At 42.6% G+C, this 22,769-nt stretch overlaps 1 protein-coding gene across 1 annotated transcript; it reads left to right on the top strand.

The window, feature by feature from the left end:
• Nucleotides 1-5,986: 5,986 nt before the first annotated feature.
• On the top strand, nucleotides 5,987-7,660 carry LOC124022770 (thyrotropin-releasing hormone receptor-like). The gene is made up of 2 exons (XM_046337458.1): nucleotides 5,987-6,781; nucleotides 7,247-7,660. The coding sequence occupies exons 1-2, from the start codon at nucleotides 5,987-5,989 to the stop codon at nucleotides 7,658-7,660; spliced, it is 1,209 nt and encodes a 402-aa protein (XP_046193414.1).
• Nucleotides 7,661-22,769: the final 15,109 nt, after the last annotated feature.

The following is a 22,769-nucleotide window of genomic DNA, read 5'->3' on the forward strand; positions in this document are numbered from 1 at the left end:
AATTACCTCCTACCCCTGCACATCGACTCCTTACTGGTAACCCGTGTATATAGCCAAGTTATTGTTACTCATTGTGTACTAATTCCTTGTGTCATTATATTGTTTCTATTATTTGTCTCTCTAGATTGTTGGCAAGGGCCCGTAAGTAAGCATTTCACCGTTAGTCTACACTGATTACTTGCGAAGCATGTGTGTAAAATGTGATTAATTTGATTTGAAGCTTGACTTACTGTTATTATTTGTAGTTTAGGGAGACCTCTGCTGTAGAACTAAAGAACTGCTTTTAATGCTTTTCCCTGCTCCTGTTTTAATTTCTTGCCATTATAATAGTTGTGAATTATTTTAGAATCTAAAAAAAACTTCTGAGTCTCCACAACTGTCAGCTGAGAGAATTTGTCAATTACATTTTTCAATATTTCCAAATTCAACTGATTCTGTAATATACAAAATAGATTGGAAAAAACATGAACTCCAAAATGACACAAGCAGCTATCCCAGGGACAGCTGTCTGTCGTTGTCTCTGATTGAGAACCATACTTAGGTAGCTCTTGCCCATATGGGTTTTGTGGGTAGTTGCTTTCTGTTTTTGTGTCTGCGCCAGACAGAACTGTTTCGGTTGTTCTCTTTGTCATTCAGTGTTCTGTTCTATTAAATAATGATGAGCACGCTGCACCTTGGTCCTTACCTTCTTCCACCAACAGCCGTTACACCTGTTGAGGACAGGGCATCCTGTTATTGAGTCACAGTAATATGACCTTTCTCCTGGTTGTGGAGCACCACTTTATGCCCAGACTGCCTCCTCTCAACAATACACTCATGTGACCATGTTTCTAGACTAAATAAATACCATATCACATACAACCCCAAGTGTTTTCACTCAATCTTTTATATTGTAAAAGGTTGACGCTTTAAAGAATAGGACCATTTATGACTTTATTTCTTACTGCAAGGAAGAACTCCACAATCCACAGACGACAGTTGGTTTGATGTCTACAGAGCCTCACTAGGTGTCACTAAGTGCATTTGAGATGCTTTTATGGCACAAGTAGGCTATGAAAAACACTCATTATACTGTTTACATGATCATAAAACTCAATGAAAATCTTTGTCAATAAACCATTTTTACAATTACATTTATTAAACTCAGATTCATGTTCAGAGGGAAAATATTTTGGCACAGTCTTACAGTATGACATTTCATGTGCACAAATGAATAAATCAAATAATGCTTTAAAATCCACATATAACAAGCATGATTATTGTTTTAGTGATTTGGTATTACTGTTTATTATTTCTGGTCCATAATGGTTTAGATTGTGTAAAACTTATTTTCATATGACACATAAAACTAATTTAAAGTCTCTCTGTGAGCAAAAACTGTTTCTGTAACTTTTGAATTTATGTTGGAATACAAGAACTGTTTTAATTTGTCATATATTAAAAAGGCTTCTGCATTTTTATCAGCACATTACTTTCAACTCCCAGACGGCATCAGAAGGCTATTTTAGCCAGTGTATTAATATAATGCCTGTTCATCTATTTTTAATCCAGCCATTTTGTCCCTTTTCATTTTTTGTCATGTTTACCCCATCAAGACTTTGTCAAGATAATATGCTTTGTTGCTGTGAGGCCTGGAAAAAACTTATAATTTCTATAATTTCTCTTGTCATAAATCGTTGGGTCTGTACGAAAATAAAGTGAATCAATTGTATAATATCTTGCCTGTAACTTTATCTATTGATTCTAATCCAAGCTAGCATACAAGAAAAATGGCACTAATTAAGCATCAGGGAAATGTAAAATGAGCTTTGTCAAATGGGGTGATTTTGAGAGACCCATGGTCAAAAGTGATCTGCCTGAGCAGTGTATTTGTACATTACATAGCTTAATTTAACAATACAGGGACGCAACAATCTTTGACTGAAAGAAAGCAACCAATCAGAATTAGCTATAGCATGGACAGCTCTGTCCACCCACTGACAGAGTAGGGCTGGACTAGCCTACTCTCTTATGTGTTGTCTTTGTTTGAGAGAAAACCAGACGAGGTCTGCTAGATGAAGAGGTTGGCTGAGTGCTGAGGGGCTTCAACTAGTAAGATATGTTGTGTTTCAAATGCTATTAATTTGTGGATGTCCATCATCCATTTAATTTGTTATGAATTATCATGGCCTCTAAACCTTCAAGCTGCATACTGGACCCTATTCCAACTAAACTACTGAAAGAGTTGCTTCCTGTGCTTGGCCCTCCTATGTTGAACATAATAAACGGGTCTCTATCCACCGGATGTGGACCAAACTCACTAAAAGTGGCAGTAATAAAGCCTCTCTTGAAAAGGCCAAACCTTGACCCAGAAAATATAAAAAACTATCGGCCTAAATCAAATCTTCCATTCCTCTCACAAACTTTAGAAAAGGCTGTTGCGCAGCAACTCACTGCCTTCCTGAAGACAAACAATGTATACTAAATGCTTCAGTCTAGTTTTAGACCCCATCATTGCACTGAGACTGCAATTGTGAAGGTGGTAAATGACCTTTTAATGGCATCAGACCGAGGCTCTGCATCTGTCCTCGTGCTCCTAGACCTTAGTGCTGCTTTTGATACCATCGTTCACCACATTCTTTTGGAGAGATTGGAAACCCAAATTGGTCTACACAGACAAGTTCTGGCCTGGTTTAGATCTTATCTGTCGGAAAGACATCAGTTTGTCTCTGTGAATGGTTTGTCCTCTGACAAATCAACTGTAAATTTTGGTGTTCCTCAAGGTTCTGTTTTAGGACCACTATTGTTTTCACTATATATTTTACCTCTTGGGGATGTCATTCGAAAACATAATGTTAACTTTCACTGCTATGCGGATGACACACAGCTGTACATTTCAATGAAACATGGTGAAGCCCCAAAATTGCCCTCGCTAAAGCCTGTGTTCCAGACATAAGGAAGTGGATGGCTGCAAACTTTCTACTTTTAAAATCGGACAAAACAGAAATGCTTGTTCTAGGTCCCAAGAAACAAAGAGATCTTCTGTTGAATCTGACAATTCATCTTAATGGTTGTACAGTTGTCTCAAATAAAACTGTGAAAGACCTCGGCGTTACTCTGGACCCTGATCTCTCTTTTGACGAACATATCAAGACTCTTTCAAGGACAGCCTTTTTCCATCTACGTAACATTGCAAAAATCTGAAACTTTCTGTCCAAAAATGATGCGGAAAAATTCATCCATTCTTTTGTTACTTCTAGGTTAGACTACTGCATTGCTCTACTTTTCGGCTACCCTGATAAAGCACTAAATAAACTTCAGTTAGTGCTAAATACGGCTGCTAGAATCCTGACTAGAACCAAAAAAATGTATCATATTACTCCAGTGCTAGCCTCCCTACATTAGCTTTCTGTCAAGGCAAGTGCCTTTAACAAATCAAAAACTGAAAAATTGGGCGTGCAAAATTATTCAGCCCCCTTAAGTTAATACTTTGTAGCGCCACCTTTTGCTGCCCAATTTTTCAGTTTTTGATTTGTTAAAAAAGTTTGAAATATCCAATAAATGTCATTCCACTTCATGATTGTGTCCCACTTGTTGTTGATTCTTCATAAAAAAATACAGTTTTATATCTTTATGTTTGAAGCCTGAAATGTGGCAAAAGGTCGCAAAGTTCAAGGGGGCCGAATACTTTCGCAAGACACTGTACCTACATGTACGCTACTGTCACAAGACCCAGGCCTCCTAATTGTCCCTAGAATTTCTAAGCAAACAGCTGGAGGCAGGGCTTTCTCCTATAGAGCTCCATTTTTATGGAATGGTCTGCCTACCCGTGTGAGAGACGCAAACTCGGTCTTAACCTTTAAGTCTTTACCGAAGACTCATCTCTTCAGTGGGTCATATGATTGAGTGTAGTCTGGCCCAGGAGTGTGAAGGTGAACAGAAAGTCTCTGGAGCAACGAACCGCCCTTGCTGTCTCTGCCTGGCCGGTTCCCCTCTTTCCGCTGGGATTCTCTGCCTCTAACCCTATTACAGGGGCTGAGTCACTGGCTTACTGGTGCTCTTTCATAGAGTCCCTAGGAGGGGTGCGTCCCTTGAGTGGGTTGAGTCACTGATGTGATCTTCCTGTCTGGGTTATCGCCCCCCCCCCCCCCTTGGGTTGTGCCATGGCGGAGATCTTTGTGGGCTATACTCGGCCTTGTCTCAGGATGGTAAGTTGGTGGTTGAAGATATCCCTCTAGTGGTGTGGGGGCTGTGCTTTGGCAAAGTGGGTGGGGTTATATCCTTCCTGTTTGGTCCTGTCCGGGGGTATCATCGGATAGGGCCACAGTGTCTCCTGACCCCTCCTGTCTCAGCCTCCAGTATTTATGCTGCAGTAGTTTACGTGTCGGGGGGCTAGGGTCAGTTTGTTATGTCTGGAGTACTTCTCCTGTCTTATCCGGTGTCCTGTGTGAATTTAAGTATGCTCTCTCTAATTCTCTCTTTCTTTCTCTCTCTCGGAGGACCTGAGCCCTAGGACCATGCCTCAGGACTACCTGGCATGATGACTCCGTGCTGTCCCCAGTCCACCTGGCCGTGCTGCTGCTCCAGTTTCAACTGTTCTGCCTGTGGCTATGGAATCATGACCTGTTCACCGGACGTGCTACCTGTCCCAGACCTATTATTTGACCATGCTGGTCATTTATGAACATTTGAAAATCTTGGCCATGTTCTGTTATAATCTCCACCCGGCACTGCCAGAAGAGGACTGGCCACCCCTCATAGCCTGTTTCCTCTCTAGGTTTCTTCCTAGGTTTTGGCCTTTCTAGGGAGTTTTTCCTAGCCACCGTGCTTCTACACCTGCATTGCTTGCTGTTTGGGGTTTTAGGCTGGGTTTCTGTACAGCACTTTCAGATATCAGCTGATGTACGTAGGGCTATATAGATACATTTGATTTTATTTGAATTACAATTTGTATAATGTGTTAGGAATTTGCAAAATGTATGATATGTTACAAATAACTAACTTTAGCTGAGCTAGGGGTACGGGTTAGGTTAGGGTTAAGGTTAGGGTTAGGAGTTAGGGGGGGGGTGCATCATCAATATTAGCTGGTCTCAATTGCCCAAAAGAAGACATAAAAAGAACCCTGCTTATCTTCATGATAAAAACAAGGGACATAGTTCCAGCATTTACACAACCATTGTGTACACACTTCATATTTAATTTTTAATTTTATTTAACCAGGCAAGTCAGTTAAGAACAAATTCTTATTTTCAATAACAGCCTAGGAACAGTGGGTTAACTGCCTGTTCAGGGGTAGAACGGCAGATTTGTACCTTGTCGGCTCGGGGGTTTGAACTTGCAACCTTCCGGTTACTATGACCACTAGGCTACCCTGCCGCCCCATAGTTGGGTAATTAATATTATATTGTCATTGCTAGTGATAGACAGGGTTGAGTTGTAGTCTATAATTTTACTGTGGTTAACTGCTGGGTTATCATCACCTCGCACAGTCACAGTCATAGACGTTGATAACGTCCCATAGGAACAAACCTAAATCAGATGGCCCAAAGCAGCAGTAAGGACACTGCACCATTTGATGTGTGGCTGAATAATGGAGCTGGAAAGAGAGATAGAGTGATAGAGAGAGAGCGGGAGAGAGAGAGAGTGAGTGTTCAGAGATGAGGGAGTAGTACAGCATCACTGAGAGACAAAGCAGTCCTTTCCCTACTGTCTCTGTGGATATCAGCTGGACTTGGTGAGTTATGAAGCTTAGACCATTCCTAACCATGGTCGCTAAACTGCCTATTTTCAATTATTGTAATTGTTATATAGTAGCTCTTTCATTCATTTCAAATGTCTTTGTAATCTCACATGATGATTGACTGATATGTGTATCTTATTGTGAAACAAAATAATTGGTTCACTATAACTTTTTATATATTCTGGGCAATCTTGGAATCATTTGTATCTTAATTCTGTTCCACCTCAAGGCAAATTAAAGCAGAAGAAATGTGCCAAGTAAAACACCATGGAGAATACTAATAACAACTCTCAAGATGTCATCAATTTCACACAGAATGAAGTTCTGATTAATATGCCACAGAACTCCATGGAAGTACAAGTTATAACAATTGTTCTCACACTTCTAATATGCGGAGTTGGGATAGCGGGGAATATAATGGTGGTGTTGGTTGTGCTGCGCACCAAAAACATGATGACCCCTACTAACTGTTATCTTGTCAGTCTGGCTATTGCGGACCTTGTCGTCCTTTTAGCGGCAGGTTTACCTAATATTTCTGAAGTAGTCGACTCTTGGATATACGGCTATGCTGGGTGCCTTTGCATCACATACCTGCAATACCTGGGTATCAATGTATCATCCTGCTCCATCACAGCCTTCACCATTGAGCGCTACATTGCTATCTGCCACTCCATCAAGGCGCAATTTATTTGCACTGTGTCTCGGGCGAAGAGAATCATTTCTTTTGTGTGGATTTTCACCTCGCTTTACTGCATGATGTGGTTGTTTTTAGTGGACACGAACGAAACCGTCTACGCCGATGGGGTGTTGGTCAGCTGTGGCTACCGTGTCTCAAGAAACCTCTACATGCCAATTTACTTTCTAGACTTATCTTTGTTTTATGTCCTCCCTCTGATTGTGGCTGTTGTGCTGTACGGTCTCATCGCAAGGATTTTATTCATGAGCCCCTTGCCAACCAATCTCAAAGGCAATAGTGAAGGTTCTATACACCAGGGACGCTCCAGCAGCACAGTCAAGGTGTTGGGCAAGTCAAGCAAGGGTGCAGTGACGTCAAGAAAACAGGTAAGCTCATCAGATCAGGAGGATAGTAATACATGCTTCATAAAGGCTTCTAAATTGACAACAGTGTACAAAATGTGTTCACAGTAATAATTTAGGCTACAGCATTTGACAGTTTATCAATGTAGTATGGGATTACAATAATCCTAACTGGACAAATCATGTGGGCGTAATACTTGGATTGTAATTCAAGAGAGGGAGGATAGATCACAGCAGGCTCATAGTAATGGTTTCAAAGTCCATGGAAATCTGTTATTATCACCTCTGTTTACCATCATTAGACTGTTCTACACTACACCAGAAAAACACTGTTTTGTTTTTGCAATTTGATTTGCGGGCATAAAGTGCCTTTCATCAGTAAATTTTTAAAATAATAATAATAATAATTTTAAAAACGACCAGCAGCATTTGAGTCAATTATCGCACCGTGCATTTTTCAATTTGTTTGCCCTGTGCCCCATAATTTAGGTTACTAAGATGCTTGCAGTGGTGGTGATTATTTTCTCCCTGCTCTGGATGCCGTACCGGACGCTGGTGGTGGTAAACTCTTTCATGGACCCACCCTACCTAAACACATGGTTCCTGCTCTTCTGTCGCTTATGCATCTACACCAACAGTGCCATCAACCCTATCATTTACAACCTGATGTCTCAGAAGTTCCGTGCCTCCTTCAAAAAGCTTTGCAAGGGCAATGGACTAGACCCAGAGAAGGTTACCAAGTACAATGTGCCAGTGTATTACAGTGTCATGAAGGACTCTTCCCGTGAGAGCCCTGAGCAGACAGAGCAGGAGGATGTCAGCAGCTATGGGGACACTGGTGGAAAGAGGATCAACTTCACAGATAAGTGTGGGAACACCGGCACTATGTTCAGCGTTGCCTGATAGACGGACAAAATAGAAATAGGTTATTTGTGTAAAGTGAGGTTTTATAAAGTGAATGTGATGTAAATATTTTGCCTATTTTGCCATGTGTCAAAAGTCAGTAGGCTACTACCACTTTTTCTTTTTACATATACTGATTTGTAGTTTACTTGTATTTACTGTTGGAATATATTGTGCAATCTTATAGCACAGCCCAAACCTCAGAATCTCCAATTAAAAACCCTGCTTGTTAAAAGACATTAAGTCACCCAAACAATGTAAATGATTGGCTGTAGAACTCCTTGATTGTTCCTTGGAGACTATCCTGGGTTTAATCTTTGCATTTATCAGAAACACTTCAATACTACATTGTTTCAACTCATTCTTACTCAGTAACTGCTTCCGCAAACAATTTATTTTTGTTTACTCAACTTTTACTATTTAAAAATGTGTTGACCCAAACTTAGCTCCAACTTGAGAAAACGTAGGCAAAAATTCTGTCAACTAGAAATGATTGTTAGGTCATCTTACCTAAAAGAAATGCTGTGGAACTAGTTGTGACAAACAAACAGAGCTTTTAACATACAATGTTTTCAACTAGCATATTTTACATTGTGATATACATGATTACATTGTGCATGTTCATTTATGCTGTAATTTATATTCAACATGGGATTTGAACTCATAACATCTTGCTTCACAGCATTCTTATCTTCCTGCTATGTAGTCACAACCATGTCTGTGTCAATGACTGATTTCACCTCTATTGCTACACTTTGCAATTCAAAGTAAATCTGAATTCTGTGTACTTTTAAGTACACTCAAGGAAAACTATTGTATTTATCATAGTGATTAAGGAGTAGCATTAAAACAGAGTAATATCCCTCACCAGCATAAGACAACTATACAGAAGAAAAAAAATTGCTGAAATAAGTCAATCAAACCAACGATGAGAGAATAGTCAGATAAACTGATCATTTGCACAGACTTCGTGGTATAAGAGGAAGATCGGAATGCCATGAACCAAGAGTTTGCTTGTGAGTTCAAATCCCAGGTGAGGACATGTTGAATAAGAATTACTGTATCAATGAACATGCACAATGACATCATGTATGTCAAAGTGTATCAAATATGTAAGTTGAAAACATTGTATGTTAAATGCACTGTGTGTGTGTAACTAGTTCACAGTCATTTTTAGGTAAGGCGATACGGTCCGGTACGGCGTCTCCGCTGAATAAATAGTGGAGGCACACCTTACTGGTAAAATATGTGCCTATCACAATAATTAAAACAAAATGTAAAGAAAACTGTAAGCTATTACACCATTATTTTTCATTACCACATGTCAGAGGCATGACAAATAAGCGAATGGACTTGAAAACTGGTGTTATAGCAGCCTGCACTCGAAAATGTGATGTGAATAATGAGCGAATGGACTTGAAAACTGGTGGTATAGCATCCTGCACTCGAAAATGTGATGTGAATAATAAGCGAATGGACTTGATAACTGGTGGTTTAGAAGAAGCATGCACTCCAAATTGCGTTGAGTAGAGTGGCCGAAACTGAGACCTGCGCAGACAGCAGTGGCACATCAATTCTGGCCTAATGACAATCGCCAAATGTCATCACACTTTTTGGTGTTTGGTCTCTTTCTATTCACCACTGTTTGGAGGCTGGAAATATGGTGCGAGTGGATGAACGTGCACTGGTAGCCTAGCAAAGGAGCCGTTTGCAGTGACTGTTTGAGAATCAGAGGAAAACATTATGACTGGTTGTATTAATGCCTTTAATAAAAGGTCATACATAAAAAAATGATACATCTTTATTTCTAGGCCCACACAGAGCCTATTGAATTAATAGGGATTCTAATAGTGTCATCAGAAAGTACAAATACCCCCTGATTTATTCCACATGTTGTGTTACATACAGACTGAATTGAAAATGTATTAAATTGTTGATTTTGTTTCGCTCACCCATATACACAAATACCCCATAATTACAAAGTGAAAACATGTTTTTAGAGATTGTTGCACATTCCTTGAAAATGAAATACAGAAATCTCTCATTTCCATAAGCATTCACACCCCTGAGTCAATACATGTTAGAATCACCTTATGCAGTGAGTACAGCTGTGAGTCTTTATGGGTAAGTCTAAGAGCTTTGCACACGTGGATTGGACAATATTTGCACATTATTCTTAAAATAATTCTTCAAGCTCTGTGAAGGTGGTTGTTGATCATTGCTAGACAGCCATTTACAAGTCTTCCAATGGATTTTCAATCCAATTTAAGTCAAAACTGTAACTAGGCCACTCAGGAACATTCAGTGTCATCTTGGTAAGCAACTCCATTTTATATTTGGCCTTGTGTTTTAGGTTATTGTCCTGCTGAAAGGTGAATTTGTCTACTAGTGTCTGTTGGAAAGCAGACTGAACCAGGTTTTCCTCTAGGATTTTACCTGTGCTTACTGTAGCTCTACTCCATTTTTTTTATCCTAATAAACTCCGTAGTCCTTGTCGATGACAAGCATGCCCATAACATGATGCAGCCACACTGAAAATGCTTGAAAATATGATGAGTAGTACTCAGTGATGTGTTGGATTTTCCCAAAACATAATGCTCTGTATTTAGGACAAAAAGTTCATTTCTTTGCCACATTTTTCCAGTATTACTTTTGTGCCTTATTGCAAACAGGATGCATGTTTGGGAATATTTGTTTCTGTACAGTCTTCCTTCTTTTCACTCTGCCATTTAGGTTAGTATTGTGGAGTAACTACAATGTTGTTGATCCATCCTCAGTTTTCTCCTATCATAGCCATTAAACTCTAACTGTTTTAAAGTCACCATCGGCCTCATAGTGAAATCCCTGAGCGGTTTCCTTCATCCCTGGCAACTGAGTTAGGAAGGACTCCTGTATCTTTGTAGTGACTGTGTGTTTTGATACACCATCCAAAGTGTAATTAATAACTTCACAATGCTCCTTACCCATCTACCAAGGTAGGTGCTCATCTTTGCGAAGCATTGGAAAACCTCCCTAATATTTGTGATTGAATTTGTACTTGAAATTCACTGCTTGACTGAGGGACCTTACAGATAATTGTCTGTGTGGGGTACAGAGATGAGGTAGTCATAAAACAAGCATGTTAAACACTATTATTTTACACAGAATTAGTCCATGCAATTTATTATGTGACATGTTAAGCAAATGTTTTACTCCTGAACTTATTTAGGCTTGCCATAACAAAGGGGTTGAATACTTATTGACTCAAGACATTTCAGCTTTTAATTTTTCATTCATTTGTAAACATTTCTAAAAACATAATTCCACTTTGACATTATTGGGTATTGTGTGTAGGTCAGTGAATATTTCTGAAGGCACTGTATATGTAATTCTATGATTAGGCCCATCCATTTATTTTGATGTGTGCACACATAGGAGGTCCCGTACCAGGAATAAATTAAATATATTTACACCCCTGCATATGAGACAAGTTGAGCAAACAAATCAGTATTAGAATGACAGAATTGTTGCCTACGTTTTCTCAAGTTGGAGCTAAGTTTGGGCCAAGTACTTTTTTTCTGTTCAGGTAACACTTGGAATAGTTGAGTAAGTTGAGTAACCCCCCAAAATGAAACCAGTTACTTAATAACAATTGGTTGAAGCAACTATATTTTTTTACAGTGTAAGAACAGCAGGTGGATGGACTGGTTAGTCAAACAATAACAATAATTGATCAATTAAGAACTAAGGAGAAACACTAGAGACTGCGGTCTCTGTGTTATGGACTGCTATTATAGAGTAATTTCTGAAAATAATAGACTTGAATGCCAGGTTGAATGTCACATGACTTATATTGTCATAAAACAATGTAAATTGCGGGTCCGTTTGATATGGGCTTGTTGGCCACTTGACACCACTGAAACTATTGTGCTCATCACACTGTACAGTATCTGTTTAGGTCTGTATATGATAAAGCATGTAAATCTATGTGTAAAATGTGAAAGTGTTTATGATGCAATGTATTGTAAATATACTCCATATAACCTTTTAGCATTTTCAAATACTGCATTTTCTCATACTGTGTGTAACAATGTTTAGAAATGTCATAACAATCATAGCTCTTTGGGGACTTGATTTTTGTGATTAATTATAGTAATTAACTGAATTAAAGGTGACCAACCAACATGATTTTGTCCAATATTTATTGTAGAAAAACAACAACAACAAGTTAGTGTTGGCTGGGTATGGTGTTAGAAAATAATACATTAATCAGAGAAACATTCCCTTTTAGTTTGCATTGTGATGCCCCACCTTCCCTTCATCAGAGTCTGTTAGTTTGACAGTAATGCTGTGCTTGGTAAATAGTGGAGCTGTCAAATCGCATATTTATACCGTCAGCTCTGCTGCGCTCCCAACAGTGCTCCAGATGCTTGCCAGCCAATGAGGTGACAGGTCCAACTACAAGCACACCGTCTTCTCACATGGCATCAGTGATGATCATAGTGATTCATAAACAATGGAGGTGTATCCACACTACAACAAACATTCATTTACATTGTGTTCTGCTGAATCTAATGAATATTTGTTACAGTACATCCACTCTATCCTGTTTTCTAAAAATAAAATACAAATCTGCCTTTAGATATTTTTTCATAGGATTCTGGATTAGGGGCTGAAGAGATTTCTTCCAATCTCCCATATAATATCTTCCTTCTTCTTTCTCATCAAGCTTTACATTTAGAGCCAGAGAGCGTTCATTTCTACTGTTCATTATCTCTTTTAATCCCCCTGGTGCTATGAGCTGCTTTCTTAGAAACCAAGATGCCTACCTCAAGGTTTTAAATAAAATACAATTTTATTGGTCACATACACATAGTTAGCAGATGTTATTGCTGTCACACCTTGGTCTTAGTATTTTGTGTTTTCGTTATTTATTTGGTCAGGCCAGGGTGTGACATGGGTTTATTTTGTGGTGTGTTTTTGTATTGGGGTTTAGTAGGTATTGGGATTGTGGTTGGGTAGGGTTGTCGAGCATAGTCTATGGCTGCCTGAGGCAGTTCTCAATCAGAGTCAGGTGATTCTCGTTGTCTCTGATCGGTAGCCTGGGTTTCACTGTGTGTTTGTGGGTGATTGTTCCTGTCTCTGTGTTTGTTGTCACAAGATAGGCTGTATAGGTTTTCTCGTTTCGTTTGTTGTTTTGTATATTTAGTTATTTCATGTATCGTTCATTTTTCATTAAAGAACATGAGTAACCACCACGCCGCATTTTGGTCCGACTCCCTTTCAACAGACGAACGCCGTTACTGAATCATCCACCACACCCGGACCAAGCGGCGTGTCAACAGGCAGCGACAGCAGAAGCAGTGAAAGGAGGAATGGACATGGGAAGACGTTTTGGAAGGCAAGGGTTGTTACACTTGGGAGGAGATACTGGCTGGAAGAGATCGCCTCCCATGGGAACAGGTGGAGGCACTTAGGAGAGCAGAGGCAGCCGGAGAGAGGAGCCGATGATACGAGGGAACACTCTTCCAGATCTGCCAGTCAGCCATGATCTTCCAGATCTGCCAGTCAGCCATGATCTTCCAGATCTGCCAGTCAGCCAGACTCTTCCAGATCTGCCAGTCAGCCAGACTCTTCCAGATCTGCCAGTCAGCCAGACTCTTCCAGATCTGCCAGTCAGCCAGACTCTTCTAGATCCGCCAGTCAGCCAGGATCTGCCGGATCCAACTACCTGCCTGAGCTTCCTCTCAGTACTGGGCTTCCTCTCAGTGCCGGGCTTCCCCTCAGTGCCGGGCTTCCCCTCAGTGCCGGGCTTCCCCTCAGTGCCGGGCTTCCCCTCAGTGCCGAGCTTCCCCTCAGTGCCAAGCTTCCACCTCAGTGCAGAGCTTCCACCTCAGTGCAGAGCTTCCACCTCAGTGCAGAGCTTCCACCTCAGTGCCGAGCTTCCCCTCAGTGCCGAGCTGCCCCTCAGTCCAGTGGGTCCTTGGTGAGGGTTATTAGGCCAAGGTCGGCGGCGAGGGTCGCCAATCAAAGGACGCGTTACAGGGGGACTAAGACTTGGTTGGAGTGGGGTCCACGTCCCGAGCTGGAGCCGCCACCGTGGACAGACGCCCACCCGGACCCTCCCCTATGGGTTTAGGTGTGCGGCCGGGAGTCCGCACCTTGGGGGGGGGGGGGTTCTGTCACGCCTTGGTCTTAGTATTTTGTGTTTTCGTTATTTATTTGGTCAGGCCAGGGTGTGACATGGGTTTATTTTGTGGTGTGTTTTTGTATTGGGGTTTAGTAGGTATTGGGATTGTGGTTGGGTAGGGTTGTCGAGCATAGTCTATGGCTGCCTGAGGCAGTTCTCAATCAGAGTCAGGTGATTCTCGTTGTCTCTGATCGGGAACCATATTTAGGTAGCCTGGGTTTCACTGTGTGTTTGTGGGTGATTGTTCCTGTCTCTGTGTTTGTTGTCACAAGATAACCTATACAGCCTTTCTCGTTTCGTTTGTTGTTTTGTATATTTAGTTATTTCATGTATCATTCATTTTTCATTAAAGAACATGAGTAACCACCACGCCGCATTTTGGTCCGACTCTCTTTCAACAGACGAACGCCGTTACAATTGCGAGTATAGCAACATGCTTGTGCTTCTAGTTCCGACAGTGCAGCAGTATCTAACAAGTAATATCTAACACTTGCACAACAAATACCAAATGCAGACAAATCTAAGTAAAGGAATGGAATAAGAATATCTAAATATAAATATATGGATGAGCAATGTCAGAGCGGCATAGGCTAAGATGCAATAGACAGTATAGAATACAGTACTTTTATTTACAAAGCCATTTTGGGTTTACTACCTTTTTATTTGGCCATTTTTATTGTTCAGAAATGTGGTGGACTTCGCTGGACTTTATTCTGCTATCTGTTCCAAATGTCCCAACTGAATTTGGTAAAAGGGCTTTTATGAAATCTGCGCCATCGTCTTGGAAGGCCTTACAAAATACTTTTAAACTGGAAGAACTTGTATCGATTGGTATTTTTAAATCACTGATGAATGATCTTGAGACTGCTTCCCTGACCTGTCAATGTTTTTAATTAGCTGTTTTTGATTTTGTTATACTCTTGTGAATTCTATGGTTTTTACTAGATTACTTGCAGTTTTTCATGTTGTTTCTCTGTAATTTTTGTAATAACTTGGTGCTGCCTATCTTGGCCAGGACGCTCTTGAAAAAGAGATTTTTAAATCTCAATGAGCCCTTCCTGGTTTAAAAAACAACAACAAAAAAACAGTTTATACAGTTGATAGTCGGAAGTTTATACATACACCTTAGACAAATACAGATTATTCACAATTCCTCACATTTAATACTTGTAAAAATTCCCTGTCTTCAGTCAGTTAGGATCACCACTTTATTTTAAGAATGTGAAATGTCAGAATAATAGTAGAGAGAATGATTTATTTCAGCTTTTATTTCTTTCATCACATTCCCAGTGGGTCAGAAGTTTACATACACTCAATTAGTATTTGGTAGCATTGCCCTCAAATTGTTTAACGTGGATCAAATGTTTCGGGTAGCCTTCCACAAGCTTCCCACAATAAGTTGGGTGGTGTACTCCTCAATGCCATTGAGGAGGAACAAACAGTGATTACTTGCCTAAGTCAATAGATATTGGCCAAGTTGGCCAAATCAAACCGTTATATATTGAATAATAGAATGGGTTTTCAGACAAGGCTGGCTCAGAGACCAGGACAGGTAACCTATTCAAGCCCAGAGCAGTTGATGCAGAATGACAAATCATTGGATCATGAATAGGATACTTTAAAAAAAAAAAATATATATATATATATATATATATTTTTTTTTTTACCCCTTTTTTGTGGTATCCAATTGTTTAGTAGCTATTGTCTTGTCTCATCGCTACAACTCCCGTACGGGCTCGGGAGAGACGAAGGTTGAAAGTCAGGCATCCTCCGATACACAACCCAACCAAGCCGCACTGCTTCTTAACACAGCGCATCCAACCCGGAAGCCAGCTGCACCAATGTGAAGGCAGAAACACTGTGCACCTGGCAACCTTGGTTAGCGCGCACTGTGCCCGGCCCTCCACAGGAGTTGCTGGTGCGTGATGAGTTATTTGAAAGCATCAACAAGCACAATCAAGTTGAAAAGGTAGACACACAGTGTAGTATGCTTTGGTATGATATCATGGCCAATGGTGTGAGTGTAACAAGCTGTAGCATTTATAATTAAGCTCTGTAGAAACAGTGTTTTACTTCTCCAGTGTCTCAAGGTTGATATATTTCTATTACCAACCCTATTTTCTAGGGTTTATTAGCATTACAGTGCTTATTTGATGTGGGAGTAAAACGAGTTGTTATGAGACAGCCTGATATTGACAGTGCTGGGCCTCTTCTTTTATCCTGCTACCCAGTAAAGTAACTGTGCGTGTGGCTTGGGTGATCTGCCTACCGTTCCACCCTTTCTCCCTAAGCATATGGATCAGAGGTTGCCTCTTTCTATCAATCGACAGAGAAAATCTTATACCAATTCTGGACGAAAATGGTTGTCATCCAACTTATTAATATTTCAATCCTGTGTTATCATTGCAACCCAGATTTATTGAACACCAGTCACATTTTGTCACTGCCAGTGTCGGGGTGGATGTTTGACCATATTAATCTAGACCACAAGCTTCAGGCTGTGCTCAGCCTCTTGGGAGTTGAAAATATTTCAGAAGCATAACACGCTCCAAGCTGGAATGCCTTTTCCAGATCCAGATACTTCCTCTTGATCTCAGAAAGTGACAAGCCTTTTTCTAGGAAAGAAGGCCTACTCAATCAGCAATGGATCAAGACGTCATCTAAAACATCTTTCATAGCAGCACATCAAACAGGAACAATTCATAAAATGTTGGGGTTAGTGTTAATTTTGTTGCATGATATTTGTATGTTTTTCCTTTGTTATTACAATGTATAATATAGCTATTACAAGTAAACATACAATGTGTAAACTAACCAAGGCATGTTTGGTGCCTGCGGACTGCAAACTTAAATGTGTTCACAGATTCAACTTCAAGTGTCTTGTAAAAGACCACCAGCACCAGGAATATTGCAGTGAAGTGCTGTTGAACTATACCATCTGGGATTGGAGCCTCAAAGAAAGTCTCCCGCAAAAAAACAATTTCCTGTGGACTTCTATTTTTATATGACTGCCTTGTAAACTACAGTACACATACTAGTACACATACTAGCCTTTTGCTGCACAGTTCTTGTTTTAAGCTTGGTCTAGTAGATGCTTTGTTACCTTTAAGTGTGACTGGGGGGGATGGTGTGACACCTGTCAGAGGAAGCAAAAACAATAAACAATTATCATTTTGGAGTTAACACAATTATTGATTTGTTAATCAATCAGTGGCTATGGTTGTTTTTAGAGGTGGATGACTATGTTTTCCTTTGTCAGCATTCACATTACGTAAACCCCAGTTAAGCCAATTATAGACACCGTCAGTCACAATGTGGAGATGGAATAAAAACATGAGTCATCCTTTAATACGTCCATTTGCACAAGAGCAAATGCCATAACGGCTGTCTGATTCTTCAACTCAAAGTCATAAACCTATAGCAAATATTGACAATCGATTTGTGGCCATCACAAGGTACCCTGACCTTTCCATAGGGTTACATGTTTGGTTTTGTTGTTAGTGATGTTAGTCATGTTCTTTCGAACGGTAGATGCTCTGTCTATTTCTATGATTCATCTCCTATAATGATCCATCCTTCTATCTGTCTATTTCACAAAATAATCCATCAGTTCCATCAGTTCTGTGGATTTCAATGGATTTCAAGCAATTTCCAGACTGATATTTCTAACTTTCTACCTCTGGAAATCAGACACTCGTCTGAGGCTCTGAAGTCTTGTCAGCCAAGGCTTACAAAAATTCCTTAGAAGTTGTACTGTATGCCTGGAATTTGCACTTATATTTTGAAATCCTCAGGGACAAAATTAAGATAGATGTCTTCAGACTGAGGTGACTACTTTAATGGATTGCACAGTCCCATTGCCTTGTATCGATAAATATTGTTAGTGATCAACCACAGTGATATGCATAGGTGATATAAAAGTTATACACTGCTATATAAATATGTTATGACAAAATGTCCTAAATACAATGTTACACTATTCTTTATTCTAGCACTAACACTTATCACAGCCAAAGTGTCATGTTTGTCATTTATTATCATGTCTTGTCCCTGTGCTCCCCATTCTATTCGTTTCCCTCTGCTGGTCTTATTAGGTTCTTTCCCTCTTTCTATCCCTCTCTCTCCCCCTCCCTCTCTCACTCTCTCGCTCTCTCTTCTCTCTATCGTTCCGTTCCTGCTCCCAGCTGTTCCTATTCCCCTAATCATCATTTAGTCTTCCCACACCTGTTCCCGATCCTTTCCCCTGATTAGAGTCCCTATTTCTTCCTTTGTGTTCCGTTCCTGTCCTGTCGGTTCCTTGTTTAGAATTCACCGTGCTGTGATTGTGTATCGCCCTGTCCTGTCGTGTTTTTGCCTTCATCAGATGCTGCGTGTGAGCAGGTGTCTCTGTCAGCTACGGCCTGCGCCTACCCGAAGCGACCTGCAGTCTGTGGCCGCTTCTCCTGTTATTCCCCTCTACAGACTAGAGGATTTCTGTTATTCCCTGTTTGGACATTTCCTGTTAAGGATTCAGGATTTGTCGTTTTCTGTTTGGACTTGAATAAACTCTGTTTCTGTTAAGTCGCTTTTGGGTCCTCTTTCACCTGCATGACAGAAGGAACCGACCAAGGAATGGACCCAGCGACTTCAGACGCTCGTTACACTGCCGTCGAGATCCAAGGAGCCATGCTCGGCAGACACGAGCAGGAATTGTCTGCTGCTCGCCATGCCGTGGAGAACCTGGCCGCTCAGGTTTCCGACCTCTCTGGACAGTTCCAGAGTCTACGTCTCGTGCCACCTGTTACTTCCTGGCCTGCCGAGCCTCCAGAACCTAGGGTTAATAACCCACCTTGCTACTCCGGGCAGCCCACTGAGTGCCGCTCCTTTCTCACGCAGTGTGAGATTGTGTTCTCTCTCCAACCCAACACATACTCTAGAGAGAGAGCTCGGGTTGCTTACGTCATTTCACTCCTTACTGGCCGGGCTCGAGAATGGGGCACAGCTATCTGGGAGGCAAGGGCTGATTGCTCTAACAAGTTCCAGAACTTTAAAGAGGAGATGATTCGGGTTTTTGACCGTTCAGTTTTTGGTGGGGAGGCTTCTAGGGCCCTGGCTTCCTTATGCCAAGGTGAACGGTCCATAACGGATTATTCTATTGAGTTTCGCACTCTTGCTGCCTCTAGTGAGTGGAACGAGCCGGCGCTGCTCGCTCGTTTTCTGGAGGGACTCCACGCAGTGGTTAAGGATGAGATTCTCTCCCGGGAGGTTCCTTCAGATGTGGACTCTTTGATTGCTCTCGCCATCCGCATAGAACGACGGGTAGATCTTCGTCACCGGGCTCGTGGAAGAGAGTTCGCATCAACGGTGTTTCCCTGCTCCGCATCGCAACCATCTCCCTCCTCTGGCTTTGAGACTGAGCCCATGCAGCTGGGAGGGATTCGCATCTCGACTGAGGAGAGGGAACGGAGGATCACCAACCGCCTGTGCCTCTATTGCGGAGTAGCTGGACATTTTGTTAATTCATGTCCAGTAAAAGCCAGAGCTCATCTGTAAGCGGAGGGCTACAGGTGAGCGCAACTACTCAAGTCTCTCCATCAAAATCCTGTACTACTTTGTCGGTCCATCTACGCTGGACCGGTTCGGGTGCTACATGTAGTGCCTTGATAGACTCTGGGGCTGAGGGTTGTTTCATGGACGAAGCATGGGTTCGGAAACATGACATTCCTTTCAGAGAGTTAGAGAAGCCTACGCCCATGTTCGCCTTAGATGGTAGTCATCTTCCCAGTATCAGATTTGAGACACTACCTTTAACCCTCACAGTATCTGGTAACCACAGTGAGACTATTTCTTTTTTGATTTTCCGTTCACCGTTTACACCTGTTGTTTTGGGTCATCCCTGGCTAGTATGTCATAATCCTTCTATTAATTGGTCTAGTAATTCTATCCTATCCTGGAACGTTTCTTGTCATGTGAAGTGTTTAATGTCTGCCATCCCTCCCGTTTCTTCTGTCCCTACTTCTCAGGAGGAACCTGGCGATTTGACAGGAGTGCCGGAGGAATATCATGATCTGCGCACGGTCTTCAGTCGGTCCCGAGCCAACTCCCTTCCTCCTCACCGGTCGTATGATTGTAGTATTGATCTCCTTCCGGGGACCACTCCTCCTCGAGGTAGACTATACTCTCTGTCGGCTCCCGAACGTAAGGCTCTCGAGGATTATTTGTCTGTGTCTCTTGACGCCGGTACCATAGTGCCTTCTTCCTCTCCGGCCGGGGCGGGGTTCTTTTTGTTAAGAAGAAGGAGGGTACTCTGCGCCCCTGCGTGGATTATCGAGGGCTGAATGACATAACGGTTAAGAATCGTTATCCGCTTCCCCTTATGTCATCAGCCTTCGAGATTCTGCAGGGAGCCAGGTGCTTTACTAAGTTGGACCTTCGTAACGCTTACCATCTCGTGCGCATCAGAGAGGGGGACGAGTGGAAAACGGCGTTTAACACTCCGTTAGGGCATTTTGAGTACCGGGTTCTGCCGTTCGGTCTCGCCAATGCGCCAGCTGTTTTTCAGGCATTAGTTAATGATGTTCTGAGAGACATGCTGAACATCTTTGTTTTTGTCTATCTTGACGATATCCTGATTTTTTCTCCGTCACTCGAGATTCATGTTCAGCACGTTCGACGTGTTCTACAGCGCCTTTTAGAGAATTGTCTCTACGTAAAGGCTGAGAAGTGCTCTTTTCATGTCTCCTCCGTTACTTTTCTCGGTTCCGTTATTTCCGCTGAAGGCATTCAGATGGATTCCGCTAAGGTCCAAGCTGTCAGTGATTGGCCCGTTCCAAGGTCACGTGTCGAGTTGCAGCGCTTTTTAGGTTTCGCTAATTTCTATCGGCGTTTCATTCGTAATTTCGGTCAAGTTGCTGCCCCTCTCACAGCTCTTACTTCTGTCAAGACGTGTTTTAAGTGGTCCGGTTCCGCCCAGGGAGCTTTTGATCTTCTAAAAGAACGTTTTACGTCCGCTCCTATCCTCGTTACTCCTGACGTCACTAGACAATTCATTGTCGAGGTTGACGCTTCAGAGGTAGGCGTGGGAGCCATTCTATCCCAGCGCTTCCAGTCTGACGATAAGGTTCATCCTTGCGCTTATTTTTCTCATCGCCTGTCGCCATCTGAGCGCAACTATGATGTGGGTAACCGTGAACTGCTCGCCATCCGCTTAGCCCTAGGCGAATGGCGACAGTGGTTGGAGGGGGCGACCGTTCCTTTTGTCGTTTGGACAGACCATAAGAACCTTGAGTACATCCGTTCTGCCAAACGACTTAATGCCCGTCAAGCTCGTTGGGCGTTGTTTTTCGCTCGTTTCGAGTTTGTGATTTCTTACCGTCCGGGTAGCAAGAACACCAAGCCTGATGCCTTATCCCGTCTGTTTAGTTCTTCTGTGGCTTCTACTGATCCCGAGGGGATTCTTCCTTATGGGCGTGTTGTCGGGTTAACAGTCTGGGGAATTGAAAGACAGGTTAAGCAAGCACTCACGCACACTGCGTCGCCGCGCGCTTGTCCTAGTAACCTCCTTTTCGTTCCTGTTTCCACTCGTCTGGCTGTTCTTCAGTGGGCTCACTCTGCCAAGTTAGCTGGTCATCCCGGTGTTCGAGGCACTCTTGCGTCTATTCGCCAGCGCTTTTGGTGGCCGACTCAGGAGCGTGACACGCGCCGTTTCGTGGCTGCTTGTTCGGACTGCGCGCAGACTAAGTCGGGTAACTCTCCTCCTGCCGGTCGTCTCAGACCGCTCCCCCATTCCTTCTCGACCATGGTCTCACATCGCCTTAGACTTCATTACCGGTCTGCCTTTGTCTGCGGGGAAGACTGTGATTCTTACGGTTGTCGATAGGTTCTCTAAGGCGGCACATTTCATTCCCCTCGCTAAACTTCCTTCCGCTAAGGAGACGGCACAAATCATTATTGAGAATGTATTCAGAATTCATGGCCTCCCGTTAGACGCCGTTTCAGACAGAGGCCCGCAATTCACGTCACAGTTTTGGAGGGAGTTCTGTCGTTTGATTGGTGCGTCCGTCAGTCTCTCTTCCGGGTTTCATCCCCAGTCTAACGGTCAAGCAGAGAGGGCCAATCAGACGATTGGTCGCATACTACGCAGCCTTTCTTTCAGAAACCCTGCGTCTTGGGCAGAACAGCTCCCCTGGGCAGAATACGCTCACAATTCGCTTCCTTCGTCTGCTACCGGGTTATCTCCGTTTCAGAGTAGTCTGGGTTACCAGCCTCCTCTGTTCTCATCCCAGCTTGCCGAGTCCAGCGTTCCCTCCGCTCAAGCGTTTGTCCAACGTTGTGAGCGCACCTGGAGGAGGGTGAGGTCTGCACTTTGCCGTTACAGGGCACAGACGGTGAGAGCCGCCAATAAACGCAGGATTAAGAGTCCAAGGTATTGTTGCGGCCAGAGAGTGTGGCTTTCCACTCGCAACCTTCCTCTTACGACAGCTTCTCGTAAGTTGACTCCGCGGTTCATTGGTCCGTTCCGTGTCTCCCAGGTCGTCAATCCTGTCGCTGTGCGACTGCTTCTTCCGCGACATCTTCGTCGCGTCCATCCTGTCTTCCATGTCTCCTGTGTTAAGCCCTTTCTTCGCACCCCGTTCGTCTTCCCTCCCCCCTCCCGTCCTTGTCGAGAGCGCACCTATTTACAAGGTACATAAGATCATGGACATGCGTTCTCGGGACGGGGTCACCAATACTTAGTGGATTGGGAGGGTTACGGTCCTGAGGAGAGGAGTTGGGTTCCGTCTCGGGACGTGCTGGACCGTTCACTCATCGATGATTTCCTCCGTTGCCGCCAGGATTCCTCCTCGAGTGCGCCAGGAGGCGCTCGGTGAGTGGGGGGTACTGTCATGTTTGTCATTTATTATCATGTCTTGTCCCTGTGCTCCCCATTCTATTCGTTTCCCTCTGCTGGTCTTATTAGGT

This window comes from Oncorhynchus gorbuscha, linkage group LG03 (assembly GCF_021184085.1).
Source record: "Oncorhynchus gorbuscha isolate QuinsamMale2020 ecotype Even-year linkage group LG03, OgorEven_v1.0, whole genome shotgun sequence".
Classification (NCBI taxonomy): Eukaryota; Metazoa; Chordata; class Actinopteri; order Salmoniformes; family Salmonidae; genus Oncorhynchus; species Oncorhynchus gorbuscha.

Coding starts and splice junctions, on each gene's coding strand:
- LOC124022770 (XM_046337458.1), top strand. CDS start 5,987: ATGGAGAATACTAATAACAACTCTCAAGATGTCATCAATTTCACACAG. Junction 6,782..7,246: donor CAGTGACGTCAAGAAAACAG/GTAAGCTCATCA, acceptor CCCATAATTTAG/GTTACTAAGATGCTTGCAGT.